This window comes from Heloderma suspectum, chromosome 2 (assembly GCF_057233095.1).
Source record: "Heloderma suspectum isolate Gila_16-S chromosome 2, 16-S_ref, whole genome shotgun sequence".
NCBI classification, from domain to species: domain Eukaryota; kingdom Metazoa; phylum Chordata; class Lepidosauria; order Squamata; family Helodermatidae; genus Heloderma; species Heloderma suspectum.
The window spans coordinates 321,823,218-321,842,929 of record NC_139459.1 but is presented as its reverse complement, the minus strand read 5'-3'; the positions used below and the strand labels follow the sequence as shown (position 1 = coordinate 321,842,929).

The 19,712-nt window shown below is 42.7% G+C and overlaps 1 protein-coding gene across 1 annotated transcript in view; it reads right to left on the bottom strand.

Moving 5' to 3' along the window:
• Positions 1-19,712, bottom strand: part of PDZRN3 (PDZ domain containing ring finger 3) — a 298,388-nt gene that overhangs the window by 41,446 nt on the left and 237,230 nt on the right. The window contains exon 4 of the mRNA XM_084840346.1: positions 3,823-4,076. Coding sequence (XP_084696472.1) covers positions 3,823-4,076 — 254 coding nt within the window. The remainder of the gene's footprint in view (positions 1-3,822; positions 4,077-19,712) is intronic.

Here is a 19,712-nt window from a genome sequence, read left to right as displayed (position 1 = left end):
AACGTAATTAATACACTGGAACAGAATATAGTAGCTCCTTGCCATTTGCAATTTATGGCTCCCATTAAAAAAAGAAAAGAAAGGTTGAACAGCAGCAGTGCAAAGAAGTAGCTAAGAGAACTGCCAGGCACCTAAGCTGTGATCCAGAATTTAGAGGAAGACCTATAGCTCAATGGTAGAACACAAGCTTAACATACAAAGGGTTCCAGGTTCAATCCCTGTCATCTCCAGTCAACAATTCTATGGCATCAGGGCTTGGAAAGATCCCTGCAAGCTACCTCTGCCAGACTGACTACTGGGAATGAACAGATCCCCCCACTTTGTTCCTTTATTGACCCATGGCTTCACTGAGCCATGTATTCCAGTCTTTCTGAATCCGGAAAGTTGTGGATTCTTTCTCGTGTAGACAAATGTTACATTTTCTTAGAACTTCAGAAGATGAGAGCATCATTGCATATTTTAAAGGAATATGTCCTAACATAGAAAATCTAATCCTACCATTACTTGCATTGGCCATGTTGCTTCAGCAAGTGTTTCCTTTAATATAGTAAGCTGTAATAAAAAATATTTCAGCAAAGGAGATCATTACCTTGTCGTGGTGCTGGAGCTTGAGCACCTTGATGACGTCGTGAGCTAAACCATGAAGGGACACCCAAGACGGGAAGGTCATGGCAGAGAGGTCAGACTAAATATGATCCCTGGGGAAGGAAACGGCAACCCACCCCAGTATTCTTGCCATGAAAACTAAATGGATCAGTACAACCAGAGATATGTTGGTATACCATCGGAAGATGGGACTCCCAGGTCGGAAGAGGGTCAAAATGCTACTGGGGAGGAACAGAGGATAAGTTGAACTAGCCCCAGATGTGATAACGCAGCTAGCTCAAAGCCGAAAGGACGGCTAGCAGCCGATGGTGCTGGTGGTGAACGACGAATCCGATGTTCTAAAGATCAACCATAGGAACCTGGAATGTAAGATCTATGAGCCAGGGCAAATTGGATGTGGTTACTGGGGAGATGTCAAGACTAAATATAGACATTTTGGGTGTCACTGAACTGAAATGGACTGGAATGGGCCACTTCACTTCAAATGACCACCAGATCTACTACTGTGGACAAGAGGACCACAGAAGAAATGGAGTAGCCTTCATAATTAATAATAAAGTGGCTAAAGCAGTGCTTGGATACAATCCAAAAAAATGACAGAATGATCTCAATTCGAATTCAGGGTAAGCCATTTAACATCACAGTGATCCAAATATACGCCCCAACCACAGATGCTGAAGAAGCAGAAATAGATCAGTTCTATGAGGATCTGCAGCACCTACTGGATAGTACGCCAAAAAAAGATGTTATTTTCATTACAGGAGACTGGAATGCTAAGGTGGTAGTCAAATGACACCTGGAATTACAGGCAAGCATGGTCTGTGAGAACAAAATGAAGCAGGACATAGGCTGATAGAATTTTGCCAAGACAACTCAATGTGCATAACAAACACTCTCTTCCAACAACCTAAGAGACGACTTTATACATGGACTTCACCAGACGGTCGACACCGAAATCAGATTGACTACATCCTTTGTAGCCAAAGGTGGCGGACATCTATGCAGTCGGTAAAAACAAGACCTGGAGCTGATTGTAGTTCAGATCATGAACTTCTTATTGCACAATTTAGAACCAGACTAAAGAGAATAGGGAAGACCCACAGATCAGTTAGATATAAGCTCACGAATATTCTTCATGAATATGTAGTGGAGGTGAAGAATAGATTTAAGGGACTAGATTTAGTAGATAGGGTCCCGGAAGAACTATGGACAGAAGTTCGCAACATTGTTCAGGAGGCGGCAACAAAAAACGTCCCAAAGAAAAAGAAAACCAAGAAGGCAAGATGGCTGTCTGCTGAGACACTGGAAGCAGCCCAAGAAAGAAGGAAAGCAAAAGGCAACAGTGATCGGGGGAGATATGCCCAATTAAATGCAAAATTCCAGAGGTTAGCCAGAAGAGATAAGGAATTATTTTTAAACAAGCAATGCGTGGAAGCGGAAGAAGATAATAGAATAGGAAGGACAAGAGACCTCTTCCAGAAAATTAGCAACATCGGAGGTAAATTCCAGGCAAAAATGGGTATGATCAAAAACAAAGATGGCAAGGACCTAACAGAAGCAGAAGAGATCAAGAAAAGGTGGCAAGAATATACGAAAGATCTGTATAGGAAGGATAATAATATCGCGGATAGATTTGACGGTGTGGTCAGTGAGCTAGAGCCAGACATCCTGAAGAGTGAGGTTGAATGGGCCTTAAGAAGCATTGCTAATAACAAGGCAGCAGGAAATGACGGTATCCCAGCTGAACTGTTTAAAATCTTGCAAGATGATGCTGTCAAGGTGATGCATGCCATATGCCAGCAAATTTGGAAAACACAAGAATGGCCAACAGATTGGAAAAAATCAACCTATATCCCCACACCAAAAAAGGGAAGCACCAAAGAATGTTCCAACTATCGAACAGTGGCACTTATTTCACATGCCAGTAAGGTAATGCTCAAGATCTTGCAAGGCAGACTCCAGCAATTCATGGAATGAGAATTGCCAGATGTACAAGCTGGGTTTCGAAAAGGCAGAGGAACTAGAGACCAAATTGCCAATATCCGCTGGATAATGGAGTTTCAAGCCAGGGAGTTTCAGAAAAACATCTATTTCTGTTTTATTGACTATTCTCAAGCTTTTGACTGTGTGGATCATCACAAATTGTGGCAAGTTCTTGGTGGTATAGGGATACCAAGTCATCTTGTCTGCCTCCTGAGGAATCTGTATAACGACCAAATAGCAACGGATCACGGAACAACGGAGTGGTTTAAGATAGGGAAAGGAGTACGGCAGGGCTGTACACTCTCACCCTACCTATTCAACCTGTACATAGAACACATCATGCGATGGGCTGGGCTTGATGAAGCCAAGGCTGGAGTTAAAACTGCTGGAAGAAATATTAACAATCACCGATATGCAGATGATACCACTTTGATGGCTGAAAGTGAGGAGGAGCTGAGGAACCTCATGACGAAGGTGAAAGAAAGAAGTGCGAAAGCTGGGTTGCAGTTCAACCTCAAAAAAACCAAAATTATGGCAACCAGCTCGATTGATAACTGGCAAATAGAGGGAGAAAATGTGGAGACAGTGACAGACTTTGTCTTTCTAGGCGCAAAGATTACTGCAGACGCTGACTGCAGCCAGGAAATCAGAAGACGTTTACTTCTTGGGAGGACAGCAATGACAAATCTTGATAAAATAGTGAAGAGCAGAGACATCACACTGATAACAAAGGTCCGCATAGTTCAAGCAATGGTATTCCCCATAGTAACCTATGGCTGTGAGAGCTGGACCATAAGGAAGGCTGAGCGAAGGAAGATAGATGCTTTTGAACTGTGGTGCTGGAGGAAAATTCTGAGAGTGCCTTGGACTGCAAGAAGATCAAACCAGTCCATACTCCAGGAAATCAAGCCAGACTGTTCACTTGAGGGAATGATATTAAAGTCAAAACTGAAGTACTTTGGCCACATAATGAGAAGACAGGATACCCTGGAGAAGATGCTGATGCTAGGGAAAGTGGAAGGCAAAAGGAAGAGGGGCCGACCAAGGGCAAGGTGGATGGATGATATTCTGGAGGTGATGGACTTGACCTTGGGGGAGCTGGGGGTGGCGACGGACGACAGGAAGCTCTGGCGTGGGCTGGTCCATGAAGTCACGAAGAGTCGGAAGTGACTGACTGAATAAACGACAACAATAAAAAATAGTTTTTAGAACTTTAAGAAAACTGGTACTTACTCCTCAGGTAAGAGATAAGGATCCAATACTGTAACTGGTGGGGTCGGTGAGCCCATTTTGGTGAGAGCCATGATATGTTCAAAGGTGATATCAGTCTGGGTGCCCATATCTACCAGGAGACATTCATGAGAAGGGCTGAAGACCTTGGTGCGTGGTGTTCTCCTCAGGACCTGCACTACAATGGGATCTTTTGCTGTTTTGAAGGCTTCTACTGCTTGGTCATGGGTTGCTTTTGATAAATCTTTCCCATTTACCTGTGGGGAGAGACAAATGAAACGGAGGAAGTCAGTAAGTCTTATTAATTAAATTTATTAATCGCCCATCTGGCTGGCCACCCATCCACTCTGGGCAATGCACAATAATAGAAACAGTTTAAAACAATAAAATTCTACATTAAAAACATCGTATTTCTAAAAAGGTATTTCTAAAAAGGTATTTCTACCCTAACCTACTCCAAATGCCTGCCTGAACAACCCTGTTTTTAATGTGTGGCGGAAGCTCATTAAAGAGGGGGCATGGCGGAGTTCCCTAGGGAGGGAGTTCCACAGAGTGGGGGCCACCACAGAGAAGGCCCTCTTCCTCGTCCTCACCAGTCTAGCTGTCCTGGCTGATGGGACAGAGAGAAGGCCATCCAAGGCTGATCTTGTTAAGCAGCCCGTCTGGTGTTATTTTTCTACTAGTCTCTTCATATACAACTATTCATAAAATGAACTTCCTATTTTTTTTAAAAAAAGGAAAATATATTTGTAAGTGATATTTGAAACTCAGGCTGCAATCCTGGAATTCTTTGTTCCAACCTGGTGTGCATTAGCAATGGCCAAGAAGGGCAAGCCGTTCACACTGGGTAGGATAAACCCCATGGAAGAAGGGGACCACCAAAATATGTTGTTGGTGTGGATTGAAAGGCTTTTGATTTCTTCTACTGGCAACTTCCAAAAGGCAAGTCCTGATTCACTTTCACTTGAAATCAGTCAAGGGACAGTGTGGGAGTGAAAGAAAAAGTCCAGGAGATTGTACTAAGCTGTTATTGTGCTGTTGGGCACATGATCAAAGGCTAAGAGTTTTAAATGGTATTATCACAGCTGCTTTGTTTTGGCTCTCTACCACAGAAAAAGAACATGATACAGGAAGTAAAAGCGGCTGCATCCACTAATAAATAACAGTCTTCAACTTCCTCCACAGCCTTGGAAATGCATTTCCTGACTGCTGAAGAGTCACTTTAAAAACAACCTGAGAAGTTATTTTCATAGAGTTAGATCCAGATTTAGGTACATGCAACTGGACTGGTGGAAGCAAACTTGCCTTCCTCCTCCCCCTCCTCCCCCTCCTCATGGCAGCCCTCCAGCCCCCTCCCCTACCCAAATCCTATACAGAGGGTCAAGGAACCCTGGTGAATGGGGTAGGCAGCGATGCAGGGAGAAGGGTGAATCTCCAAAAATCGAGTGGAGGGACCTTCCATGAGAGGAATGCTGGTCACTAGAGATGCTCCCACTCAATATTTGAATAACCCCCTACTCCCTGCGCCCAAACCTATCCCATCTAGAAGGTTCTCTCAATCTTCTGTGGAGAATGGGGGGCGGGGCTGCCGTGGAAAGAAGGTGGGCGAGGGGAGTCTGCTTCCACCAGCCCAGTTGCATGTGCTAAATCTGGTTCCAACCCACTATGCATAATTGAGCCTGTAATAGTAATAATTCATAAAACAGTTTTAATGGACCAGAGATTAGTCCAAAGGTCCATGGTCCAGTCCTATTGCTGAAGGTGCGCTGGTGTAGCTCTAAAACTACCTGGATGGGAGAATATCCCCTCCAAAAATTAGGACTTCTCTCATGCATGCCTATTGCACATCCTTTCTTGGGGGTGCCAAAGTTTCCTAAGGAACAGAAAGAAGTCGCAGAATTCTCTGTAATTGTTTGGACATCTATGTCAACAGCCTGTTTAAAATAATGAAGTACCATTTCTTTTGTTTTAAATATTCTCTTGGCCCATTCTTAGTTTATTATTCTCTAAAATGTTGTGCCTTTTTCTTTTTCACCTGTGCTGTCTCTCCTTTCTAAAGTCTGCTTTAGATGAGGAAACCGTTTCTTCTGCCAATGTTACGAATACACCACACAAGAGCTAATCTGTAGTGAAAATGCACCAAAAAGAGAGATTCAGATGGAGCAGCTAAGTATCGCAATCTGCCGAGCATCCTCAGACTTGGCCCAGCCATCTGGATGAAGTGATGCCAATAAAGTACACTCGGCTCTTTAGGCTTCCTCAAATGATTTCAAAAGGAGACTTCTAAAGAAGTCTTCTTTGGAAGAAGGAAGGGAGTAATTCCCTTGATAAAGACCTGTGTCGAAACGTGATGGGAATTCAACTGGTGAAGTTGTTCCTTTTTTGATTTTGGTTTTCAGGCTTACGGCTGTTTTTTCTGATTGCTATTGGTACTGTGAGGTATCCTGGTCCCATGTTGTTTAGGGCTTTGTATGCCAACAACATACCCTTGAACACAGCTCACATATTTGAATGTAAACACGCACATACTTCCATAATTCCAAAGCCTTTTTAATCCAGGAAGCTCTTGCCTAGATAGGCGATTAAACCTATCCCGTATGCACAACATCTAGTAAGCACACCCACCTGCATATAGAGAATTATTTGACTTATCAGTAGCAACGTACTGAGCTCTGTTAATGGGAGAGGATTATCCTCATTCTGCTCAAAGCTCCACCTGCCAACAAATTGCTTGCTGCTCTGGGCAAATGGATCTGCTGCAGTTAAAAGGCTCACTCAGGCACCAATGAAATACCAGTTGCTCTTGCACTTTTTGTGCAAGAAGGCCTTTTTTGTTATCAGCATCTCTTCTCCCTGCCTCAGTGGAGAGAGGATGGAGCTGCTAGTCTTCAGACCTGGGACCTCTCTTTAGTTCAGACATCATTTGGGGACCCACTTCTTAATTTTTACCCTATGTTTGTATGGTGGTGGTACTGTTTCAACCCACCTTAGGTTATGCTATGATTCACTAGTGGGTCCTGACCCACCAGCCGAAGACCAATGTGCTAGTGTTCCAAAGGGGGCAGGGGTTAATAAAATGATTCTAATGGAGACTTTTCCCACCTTTTTTAAAAATACAAATGGATACTTTTTTTCTTTTTTTCTGATGGTGGAATTTTGGGGAAAAACAGCAGGAGATGCTTAAATCCTCCCCTCCCAGAGTGCCATTGCCCTGATCGGGATTGTGTGCACAAGAAAGAGAAGAAAAATCTCAGGCTCAACTGCGCCGACATGGTTAGTAGAATGTGTAGCTTGGCCCCAACTTAAAGTGAGGCATCTTGGGGTACTGATGGCTTTAAAGGTACAGTAAAAACTATAGGCAACCTTTTACAATTGCATTTTATTTCCCCATATGATACCTATTTACTCTGCTTTTTGAAAACATCAAGACTCATATTTTGAGCGAGATGTGACTTTCATCCCTCTTACTCTTCATGGATTAAAAGTTCCTTAGTACCGGTCAAAGGAGAACAACATATTCATTCCCATACAAAGTAATTTATCCATACTCATGCACTACAGGGTACAGAGAGTAACAAAATTTTGTCACTGTTTCATAAATATATCAGATGAAAGTCTTGCAGTTACTATCACTGCACCTATGAATAGACATGGGTCTGGGTAGAAACAAATTTTCTGCCTATTTGAGAAAAATTGTACCCCAATAAACACTGCTGAAGGTTTCTTCAGAGTATCTGAATGTATCTACTCCAATTGTCTTTTTAATGGGAAGCAATATAGAGATGTAAATGAATATCTATGAATAGAAAAAACAACTAGGTTATTTATTGAGCATTTATTTTATTTTATTTTTTGCACCAATATAAATACCCTGAAAGGTCCATATCTTAAAAGACTCTGGCTTGATTCAGCAATGACAATGGGGAAAAATTCTACTATCATGAGTGAGGTACAGATACAGTATGCATGAGTTCAGCCACAATCCTAAAACATCTTAGATTGGTCTGTTACTGTTATCTAATTTATAACACATCTTAAATGTATATGACACTTAACAAAGTCAGCATGAGAAGATAAAACAGGTTCATGCCCCAAAGATTTCTGCACTGTAATAGCACAGGAGACAACAGAGGCAGATCAGGGGAAAGGGAAAACATAACACTGCATGAATACATAATACTGCATGAATACAAGCAATACAGTTACATATATCTTAGGGAGCTTTTTTTCTTTCAATGGGTGAGTACCTCATGGCTCACACTGGCTGAGCTACTTCTCCAAAAATCAAGAAACACTTCAGATTATTTCTGAACCAATCTGAGTTTGGCTGCCTAACTTCAGACAGTGCTCCACCCAGACAGACCAACATCTGTCATTTGGAACTGAGGACTGCGGATGCTTGCAAGGCTCGGTGATCCTCACCTGCAAACGAGAGCTACATTGCTGAGAGATCCTGGTGATGGATCCTCTCCTTGGCTGCAGAAGTGTCATTTGCAGCCCACGATCATGGGCTTTTGTCAGGGATCACCATCCTGAGCTGTAATGAGCCCAATGCAACCTAGGAGAATAAAGAGGCTGCCTAGGGGGTGCCCACCCCTCTGCAGTGGATGCTCTTGCCCCAGGGGTCCTGCACAGGCATTTTTAGTGGTGCAGCCTTGTTACTCCCTGGGGCTACATGAGGAAAGTATTCTTTGCAGGCCAAGGGCATGGGAGCTTGCTGGCACCCACGACCTTGGACTACAAAGCAGTTCACGCAGCCGAGGGGAGTTCCCTGGCTTGCTTTTGCAGACTGCCTTTGTGGGTCCTTGCTTTTGTGGGTCCCATGACTTTGAAAGACGCTCCCTGCCACCCAGGAGAAGAGTGGGGAACAGGTTGTCTTTCACAGCCAGAGATCAGAGCACTTGCACTCCCCTTCAAATGCTTCATTTGGGCATGCAACTCTCCCAATTTGGCTTCTCTTTGAAGGTTTTGCACAGTAAGAAGAAGCCTCAGCAGGATCTTTGGCAGCTCACCTTAATGCTCATCCCTCCCTGCTCTTGAGGTGAACATTTGAAGCCCCTAAATGCACATCTGGGTTCAAGCTGAGGAAAACTTTGCTGATCTCTGGGTTTTTTTTTCTTCTAGTGTGGAATGAAGAAGTGAGGGGTTTAGTCAAAGTTTCATGGAAGGTGATGTAGAGGGTACCAGGTTGAGGAAGACTGGTCTCTAGACCCATATGAAATCAAAGAGACTACTCTGTTAGATGTGTTTGGGTAAACCAGACCCTTAGGATCACTTTTGTTATTTTAAAAGGGAGAAAAAATAGCTGAAAACTTCCCACATCAATAGGTGCTACAAAATCAAATAATTGCTTGGTATGCAGGAACACCTGCTTCCTTCAGTTTTACGACAAACCCAAATTGATCATAAAGCTTCCATATATGGAGTGGATGCCCACAGAGAAGTGGATTTACATTAGACTGAAACAGGCAATGTATTTGAAGCTGTGTGGTGAGCAAAGACAGCCTGCTGTGAAGGAGTGTGCACATCAAAAGCCTTGCTCTGTTAGTTACTCAAAGTATAGGTAGTGCGCTTGGGGAGGAAACACCTTCTCCTTTCCCCCTCCCCAGTCTTGAGTTTATTTATAGGAAATATGTACCACAACAGACCTGTAAGGGACTGAGTGAAAGTCAGCTACTAGAGGGCATTAGAAGAGAAGATTTATGCAGAAAAATAACTTGAGATAAAAGCAAGCCTCACAAATTTTGTTTCTGATTTTTTTTAAAGATCCAATGCTTACACCTCTGTTTTTAAAAGATGCACACAACTGCACATAGGAAGTTGCCTCCTTTGAAATCATGGCTAGTCCTAGTATTGGGAATTCTACTGATATTTTTCTTCACTATCAAATAGGCACATCTGGGGAAATGTAGGCCTACTTATATGTCGAGTGGGTGCATCTTCTGACTTGAGTGTGCACATCTGTATCTCGACAAAGCAGCGAAGGAATGCTCGAACTAATTTTGGTGAAAACCTTCCCAAGATGCCACGTAAACTGGGCTTTACATAGTTTTAATTAAGATGCCCGAGATTTATCTGTTTTTCAGGATATAGATGTTTTACTGTCCAAATACCTTATTTATACTTGGAGTTTGAAGGAATATGATGATATATGGCATCTTTGTAACAGCTTTGGCATTACTGCAGTGCCAACATCAATTAAGGTTCGGGTGGGGGGGAACAGGATGACGACAATGACCGACTTGTAATAGTCCCGTGTAACGTAGAGTGCATGCCAGACCTCACTCCAATAAATGTTACAGGCATTATTAATCAGAGATTGATTAATCATCCTTATTGCCACACTCCATTGGCCAGATCCTGAATGGCTATCAGTTATCTCAGTGGAAATGAATTCATTTATACTAACTAGCATTCTAAACGTTGTGACTATGGCAATTTAGATTGAGAAGAATTGCTAAAAATCATGCTGCAAGGAGGAAGGATTACTGGAAGGGAATATATGAAGCATAAGATTGCTTCTGAGAATGTACGGAGTTCCATTGGATCACTGAGACCCGTACCTGCACTACTAAGGTGGATTTGAGTCCCAGCCCTTCACTGTTTAAAAATTAACCAGCATTTCTGATCAGTTTCAGAATTTAGATTCACATATATAATATGCCTTCCCATCATGTTTTGGCTGTTCATTTGTCTGCCGCTCACCCACTTGAAACTGCTTGCTCCTGTTCAATTGCTTTTTAAAAACAAAATCTTAAGCACTATGTCCTTCCCATCCCCATCCTGGACTTTGCATCAATGCAGCATAAATCATTTATTTTCTGGACCTGCCAGTGGGCTGCTGTGGCTTATCTGTAAAATGAAGACTTTCCCTGCCATCATTATTTTTATTTTTAAAAAACAAATGATGCCTTAAATTGCTACATGGTTACTTTGAGGAACACCACAGATCTGTTATTGAATTTGTGACAAACCCACATAAGGCTGGGTGGGAAGGAGAAGTAATGCAAGATGAAAACTGCATGTGAGCTCAGAAATCTTGAGAACATGAACATACATAGTAAATGGAAGACACTGCTAGGTCATGGGAGTCATGTAAGTGGGAGGATTATAGTCGCTGTACATCCCTTAATATGAGCAGAAATTCTCCCTCTAAAAGATTATCCCTTGTTCTACAACCCTGGAGCCCAGGAGAGGGTGATAGATGTGTCTTGTTTGTAACGTTCGACAGATCCATTCAAATTCATGACACAGACCAGATCCTTGTATTATTATCCACTTTGATACTTTCATGGCTAGGTATAGTTGTCCAGCTGTCAGTCCTGCAGACAAAGACAGCAGAAGTGGGGAGGGGATGGGAAGAGTGAAATTTAAGAGTGGGGATTGGAAGTGGTTCTTGAACAAAAAAATGAATTCTCATGATAGACATAAGAAGATCAGATCAAAGGGCTACCTGGTCCTGCATCCTGTTTCTCATAGCGGCAAACCAGATGCCGCCGGGAAGCCCCAAAGCAGGACATGAGGGCAACACCACCCACTTGCTTGTGTTCCCCATCCATCTGCCTCTGATCCTGGAGGTAACATATAGGCATTGTAAATAAATAACTCTGTAATACTAATTAAAATATACTGGATAAATCTAAGCATGGTCAGTCGGAAACACGTTCCATTGATATCAAGGGAATTTAGCTCCATGTAAGTATGATGAGTTCCAGAGAATAGCAAGGAGAGACAAGAAGGCCTTCTTAAATGAACAATGCAAAGAAATCGAGGAAAACAACAGAATGGGAAAGACTAGAGATCTCTTCAAGAAAATTGGAGATCTCAAGGGAACGTTTTGTGCAAAGACGGGCATGATAAAAGGACAAAGAAGGCAGGGACCTAACAGATGCAGATGAGACTAAGAAGAGGTGGCAAGAATACACAGAAGAACTATACAGGAAAGATCTGAATGTCCCTGATAGCCATGATAGTGCAGTCACTGAACTTGAGCCGGACATCCTTGAGAATGAAGTCAAGTGGGCCTTAGGAAGCAAAGCTAGTGGAGATGACAGTATTCCAGCTGAGCTATTTAAAATCCTAAAAGATGATGCTGTTAAAGTGCTGCATTCAATATGCCAACAAATTTGGAACACTCAACAATGGCTGCAAGACTGGAAAAGGTCAGTTTACATTCCAATTCCAAAGAAGGGCAACGCCAAAGAGTGTTCAAACTACTGCACAATTGCGCTCATTTCGCATGCCAGCAAGGTGATGCTCAAAATCCTACAAGCTAGGCTTCAGCAGTATGCGAACCGAGAACTACCGGAAGTACAAGCTGGGTTTCGAAGAGGCAGAGGAACTAGAGATCAAATCGCCAACATTCGCTGCATCATGGAGAAAGCAAGAGAATTCCAGAAAAATGTCTATTTCTGCTTCATTGACTATGCAGAAATATTTTTTGAATTGATTGTGTGGATCACAACAAACTGTGGCAAATTCTTAAAGTGATGGGAGTACCAGACCACCTTACCTGTCTCCTGAGAAACCTGTACGAGGGTCAAGAAGCAACAGTAAGAACCAGACATGGAACAACCGAGGGGTTCAAAATTGGGAAAGGAGTACGACAAGGCTGCATATTGTCACCCTGCTTATTTAACTTATATGCAGAGTACATCATGAGAAATGCCGGGTTGGATGAATCACAGGTCGGAATTAAGATTGATGGGAGAATTATCAATAACCTCCGATATGCAGACGACACCACCCTAATGGCAGAAAGCGAAGAGGATCTAAAGAGCCTCTTGATGAGGGTGAAAGAGGAGAGTGCAAAAGCTGGTTTGAAACTCAACATTAAAAAAACGAAGATCATGGCATCTGGCCCTATCACTTCCTGGCATATAGAAGGGGAAGAAATGGAAGCAGTGACAGATTTTACTTTCTTGGGCTCCAAGATCACCGCAGACGGTGACTGTAGCCATGAAATTAAAAGACGCTTGCTCCTTGGGACGAAAGCTATGGCAAACCTAGACAGCATAGTAAGAAGCAGAGACATCGCCTTGCCGACAAAGGTCCATCTAATCAAAGCTATGGTTTTCCCAGTAGTAATGTATGGCTGTGAGAGCTGGACTATAAGGAAGGCTGAGCGCCGAAGAATTGATGCTTTCGAACTGTGGTGCTGGAGAAGACTCTTACGAGTCCCCTGGACTGCAAGGAGGTCCAATCAGTCCATCCTAAAGGAAATCAACCCTGAGTGCTCATTGGAAGGACAGATACTGAAGCTGAAGCTCAAATATTTTGGCCACCTAATGCGAAGAGAAAACTCTCTGGAAAAGACCCTGATGCTGGGAAAGACTGAAGGCAAAAGGAGAAGGGGATGGCAGAGGATGAGATGGCTAGATAGCATCACCGATGCAATGAATATGAACTTGAGCACACTCCGGGAGAGAGTGCAGGACAGGAAGGCCTGGCGTGCTATGGTCCATGGGGTCACAAAGAGTCGGACACGACTGAACGACTGAACAACGAAGTATGATGACCCCTTCATGGATCACTGCCTTGTTGTGGCGAAGGGGCTTGCGTAACTCAGTGAACCCATAAGCTATGCCGTGCAGGGCCACCCAAGACGGACAGGTCATGGTGGAGAGTTATGACAAAATGTGGTCCACTGGAGAAGGAAATGGCAACCCATTCCAGTATTCTTGCCAAGAAAACCCCATGGAACGTATCACAAGGCTAAAAGAGATGATGCCGGAAGATGAGCCCCTCAGGTCGGAAGGTGTCCAATATACTACTGGGGAAGAGCAGGGGGAATTTCCAAGTAGCGCCAGAAAGAGTGAAGCGGCTGGGCCAAAGCCGAAAGAACACTCAGCTGTGGATGTGTCTGGTGGTGAAAAGAAAGTCCGATGCTGTAAAGAACAATATTGTTTAGGAACCTGGAATGTCAGATCAATGAAACAAGGTAAGCTAAAGGTGGTCAAACATGAGATGGCAGGATTCAACATCTTGGAATGTAAACTGACCTCTGGACTGCAAGGAGGTCAAATCAGTCAATCCTAAAGGAAATCAATCCTGACTGCTCCTTGGAAGGACAGATACTGAAGCTGAAGCTCAAATATTTTGGCCACCTAATGCGAAGAGAAAACTCCCTGGAAAAGACCCTGATGTTGGGAAAGATTGAAGGCAAAAGGAGAAGGGGATGGCAGAGGATGAGATGGCTGGAGAGTTCAATGAATATGAACTTAAGCATACTCCGGGAGAGAGCGGAGGACAGGAAGGCCTGGTGTGCTATGGTCCGTGGGGTCACGAAGAGTCAGACACGACTTAATGACTGAACAACAACAAGAAGTATGATGAAGATTACATCTCTAAGAGCCGGTGCAGCACAGTAGCAGAAGTAGGTAGTAGATTTGGGCCTAGAAAACCTGTTTCAATTCCCTGCTCAGCTATGATGCTGTATAGCCTTTGTCATGACCTCAAAGTCCAGCAGGAATCAAGGTATGGACACAGAGGTTGAGAGGCTCATGATGCTGACTGAGGTTGAACTGGGCCCATGTCCCATGGCTGACCCAGAGAGTATGAGATCATGTAGAGGCTCCAGAGGCTAGGCTCCAGGCCAAAGGGCTGTCCCCAGCAATGGGACTGATCCTGAGATGTTCCTACTCTGTCCAGGGTCCTGAAAAACCTCTATCCAACCTCCCTTGTTTTCAAGAATCCTAAGCTTGACTGAACTGCTTGTTTCCTGCTTGTCTGCTCCTTCTGCCCCAGACTACTCACTGGATGTGCATCCCCTGACCCACCTGTGGGCTGTGCTCAGCCAAGTCAGTGCAGCCTTGGACACAGTAAGCATATCCCAGCCTAAGCTAAAATGCTTCTCTGAGCTCCTTGGAAGCTGGGCAGGATACAAATGGAATTAAAAAGTAATTTCTGATTTGAACAACAAAGAGTCATGTGGCACCATAAAGACTAACAGATTGATTGGGGGCATATGCTTTTTGTGGTGTTGTGGTTTTCAAAAACTTCTGCCACAATAAATCTGTTAGTCTTTATGGTGCCACAAGACTGTGTTGCTTTCCCTGCAACGGGTTCTCTGAAACTTGGGTGAGCCCCCATTTTTGATCCCCCAATGGTTGATCCTAGGACCAGATCTCCCCACTCTTAGTCCAACACTCTAAGCACTAACCACACTGCCTTTCATATGGAAAGGCACGTAGTGTGAACTGCTGGAAGAGTAAATGCTGAATATGCTGTTGCTAAGTTGAGTGAGGAGATTAGAAGGTAGAAGCAGAAACAGCAAAAAACTGGAAGAAGAGGAGGTTAAACAGAGATGGGATGTAAGGTGACCTGTTGGGTGGGGCAAGAAAGAAAAAGAAGGGATAAAAGATAGAGGGGTGCAGAGATGTTTATGCGATGGAGAAAACGTTAAGTATATATGAGAAGGTGGTACAGAGAAATCTATGATTGTGCAAAGAGAGAATACTGTGAGGTGCAACGAGAGAAAGGGAGCTCTGTAGAATGAGAAGATAAAAAAGGAGGTTAACAGAGCAGGCTAAAAAGAAAGCATTGGGCTAACAATGTGACAAGAAGGCTTTTCTGCAGCTGAGATAGAAACATGGCCCTCTTAAATTAATACAAATGTAAATGTGGACCTCTGAGCGATCTGAGTTGTGCACCCCCAATCTAGTGTGTGCGGTCAACCTGGGAATGGAAGTATTTCTGCTTTACTGCACACATTGCATAAGCATTTGGAGCTGACTGCAGCTGCAAGAATTTAAGACAAGACATGCTAAATTTCGGCCTGGTCAAATTAAGTATCATTAACTCGCCCACTTGAGCACATTACAATTTGTACAGCTGTAAAATTAAGCCCAATTTAATGTTTTCTGTTAGTAGAAGAAATGCTGATTGTGTCCAAAGTTTTATTATTTACAATAAATGAAATGTGCAAATTCTAATGCCTGAGGTTTAGTACTGATCTTTTCTTTACAAGGCTAAGCAATTAGGGTGACAAAGCAATCAGAATGAAAGCATACCAAAACAACCCATGTTATATTGAGTGTAACATTGCTAAAGATGCCTGTTTCACTGTTACTAGAAAATGCTTAAATAAGGGATGCTCTAAAGTTTAATGTAAACTTTAGAAAGCATTGTCTGGCAAAATTTAAAGGTGAATTGTCTTCCCACAGCCTAGTCAACTGGACAAAACTATCAGACAGCCACACTCTTTGATACATTAGTGACCGCAGTATCAAGAGAAGGGTTGCTCCAATTTCAGTAGTCTTCCTGGCTGCAGCTCCTTTGCTTTGTCTCCTATATGTCAGTGGGAGACACTGATTTCTGTGTGATAAAATAAACAGTATTGCCTCAACTTCTCTTTGTCTCACTGTAGTTATGAGTGAGTGTGTGTGTGTGTGTGTGTTCCCTAGAGCTCAGGAGGGTGCGCTGTATTAGAAAGGCAACACTGCCACTAATATATGGAAGTCAGGGGACTTGGCTTTCATGTCTGAGTTGACAAGAGGTTTCGTCATCATTTTACCTTGGATTAGTGATGAGATATTCTTCTTAGTATTATGGCTCATTAAAATAAGCTGTTACTCATCCTCAGAGATGCTGGGGGGAAAGGACTGATGACAAATGATTGTGGTTTCCCAAAATGGCTGTTCAAATATTCTGATCACCTAGATAATTCGAATGTGCCCAGATTGAAATTTCCAGAGCTTGGACTCCACTCTTGCTCTGGATTCATTTAGACTGAAGGACACCTAAATATCTGAAGTGGGGTAGACACTTTTAGGAGCAGAATCGTGTGTGTGTGTAGCAACAGGACTCCTAGAACTCTATGCACCTTGAATTTAAGCCGGCCTTTACTAACACACAATTACAACAGTTTGCAGCGGCCTGCTAAAACTCAAGGTACTCAGAGATGTACACACACCATTGCCACTCACATGGCCAGTTTTGGTCATGGAAGTGATGACTTGCTTGAGAGTCATGTCAAGAGGCCCTAAGTGTAAATTCATGTACTTACTTTCCTCCCACTTTCTTTCCAGACACTCTGTGGTGAGATTTAAATTGAATTTAGGATCATGAAAAATTCAAACATATTTTCTTCCCCCTTTTGCCGTGGGAAGAGCATGTCTGACATTTGGCATACTGAATGCATATTAGATCTTTCACATGGGGATATCTGGGGTGACTGAAAAAGTCACCAGGATATGGAAGATCATCCATGTGAATCCAGCATAACACTACTGCTTTCCTGGGAGTTGTTTAGATTTATATCAGTGTCAGAATGGTTGACATCTTGCCCCACATCCTACTAGTGAGACAACTTTGAACACTGCTAATGAAGAATGAGGTATTACAATGTGATGTCTATCTTGCCCCAGGAATCCAATTATAATGATCCCATGGTGTGTGAAGAAGATCAATGGGAAAGCACATCCAGCCCAATAACTCTTTGGAAGAGGAATATTTTAATAAGAAACCAGTCACATCTATGATTTATAGAGTTACTTCTATCAACTGGCATCCCATATACGGAGTGATCTTCTACATGATTTAAAGAAGCTAATTCTGAAGTTCTTGGTCTCAGTCAATAGGGTGGGCAGGTGTGTAAGGAGGGCCTCTCTACTGCAGGGACCTGTGCGCATGCATGTGTGTGCACGCGCATGTGTGATAGTGGGGGCCAGAATCCATGCCACCAGAAGGAAGCTCCAACTGCAATGCTGTCTCCAAGTACAGTACTTTATTTTTTTTTTCCTATGTAGAGATATACACTTGGGGACACCACTGGGACAAGGATAAAATGTGCTCCTTGGTATGGGTGACTACAGCTCCTGGGAATCAAATCTGCCCCAATCTGCACAGCTCCCACCTCTTCATCATCTTTGCTTCTGTGGAGGCCAGGAGCTCTGATTTCGGAGAGGGCTGTGAATCCATTCTGGGTTTCAGTCAGAACCAGCCAGAACTCCAAAGGAGCAATCTAAGGTGCTGAACCCCACTCCCGAACTGGGTTCAGCAACTTGGATAACTCCTTCAAAATTCTGTCTGCTTCTGACTGAAACTCGGAATGGATTCACAGCCCACCAAAATCAGAGACACCAGCCTCCACTGCCTTGCTTCTATTTCATGGTGGGATGGAATGTCAGGAACTGGCTACTCATATATGTATGTGAGGTGGGCTGGATATTTGCTGCAGATAGTCAGAGCATACAATCACAGATAGATTTGCCTAGCTGAGGAGGGAAACATTAAGTTGTACTAGTGAGGATTTGACCATCCCCTCTAAAATGTGGTCCTGAACCACCTGGAGGTTTATTATCAAGATTAATACATATCCTGCAGACAAGTGTAGCATTAACAAGAAATAATTTTGTCTGCTTTTTAATACTTGTAAATATTATGCAGTAACATTAATAAGTGGTTAAATCTGGCATAATAAATGGGGGAGATCTATTTATTTTAATACGTTTCTATACCACCCAATAGCTGAAGCTCTCTGGATGGTTCACAAAACATAAAATACAGTAACGTAGTAAACCATAATATAAAACCTTAAGTTTAAAACAAAATAAAACCAAGGTAAAAACCAGGGTAAAAGCTTGTAGCAGTGCAAACATTTTATTTATTATTTATTTCCTTACAATATTTATATACTGATCCATAACAGAAGATTTTGGAGCGGTGAACAACAAAGGTAAAAGAATAAAGCACCAGGTTAAAACATTTTAAAAAGACAAATATCTTCAAACATGCTAATACCGTTTTTAAAACTGAAGGCCTAAAAAGGCTGGGAAAATAAAAAAGTCCTCACCCAGTGATGAAAAGACCATAACAGAGGTGCCATGTGAGTCTTTATGGGGAGGGCGTTTCACAACTAGGGGGCCACCACTGAAAAGGCTCTCTCCTTATTAGCCATCCACCTCACTTCACCTATGCAGACAAATGCTGTATTAAACTGCCAAAATGTATATTTCCTTAAGAATTTTACTTGCTCGGTTACAGACAGAAGTAAAATTAATTAAATCAGAATACGCAGTTGCTTTTCTGATATGAAGGTCCTCTAATAAAATTAAAAGGATGGGGGCGGAGGAAAATTAGAAACAATTCATTTGTTTAACTTCTTAGTCCTCCTTTTGCTTGTTGAAGAAATACGAAAATGTACCTCAAATATATACTGTATACTCAAGCACCTCTGCTTGCAGAAAGTCCCAGGTTCACTCTGTGGCATCTCCAGGTAAAAGGATCAGGTAGCAAGTGATGCCAGAGGCCTTGGAGCTCACTGCTACTCAGAGTAGACAATACCAGATGGACGAATAGTCTGATTTGTTCTATGGCAGCTTCCTATGTTCCTTGGAGGCAGACGCAAGGGAAGGCAAGGCTGATGGCTTGATTCACTATTCAGTTTGCTGGCATGCTCATCTATTAATTCCATTGCAAAGCAGGCTCACAGTGCAACTAAAGAACACTTCCTAAGTCTCCTTTTTATATTATGTCTGTCTTCATTTTTATTTAGGTATGATCTATCTGATTTTCTAAGTGGGTTGATCCTGTTTTCAGAGTAAGTTACTTGACTGATTTTTAAATAATTTCAAAAATAATGTGTATATATTGCACAGTGTTATGTTGTATCAATTCACACTAATACAGTAAAATAAGCAGCAATGTGCTGTTATTATTGGCTTCAGCAAGTAAGGATTGTTAGATACTATGGTAAAGAGCTGAAACTATGAGCTTAATTAGAAAGAATACTGCAGAAATGAAAACTCAGTGGATCTGTCACTGAGATGAAGAGGTCAACTTACTGTGCCAAGAAGGTAATACAAGGTGTAAAAGAAATAAGAGAGAGTTATCTGTATGCAACAGACATGGACGCTAGGAAGCCATGGGAGAGAAACAGAATGATATAACAG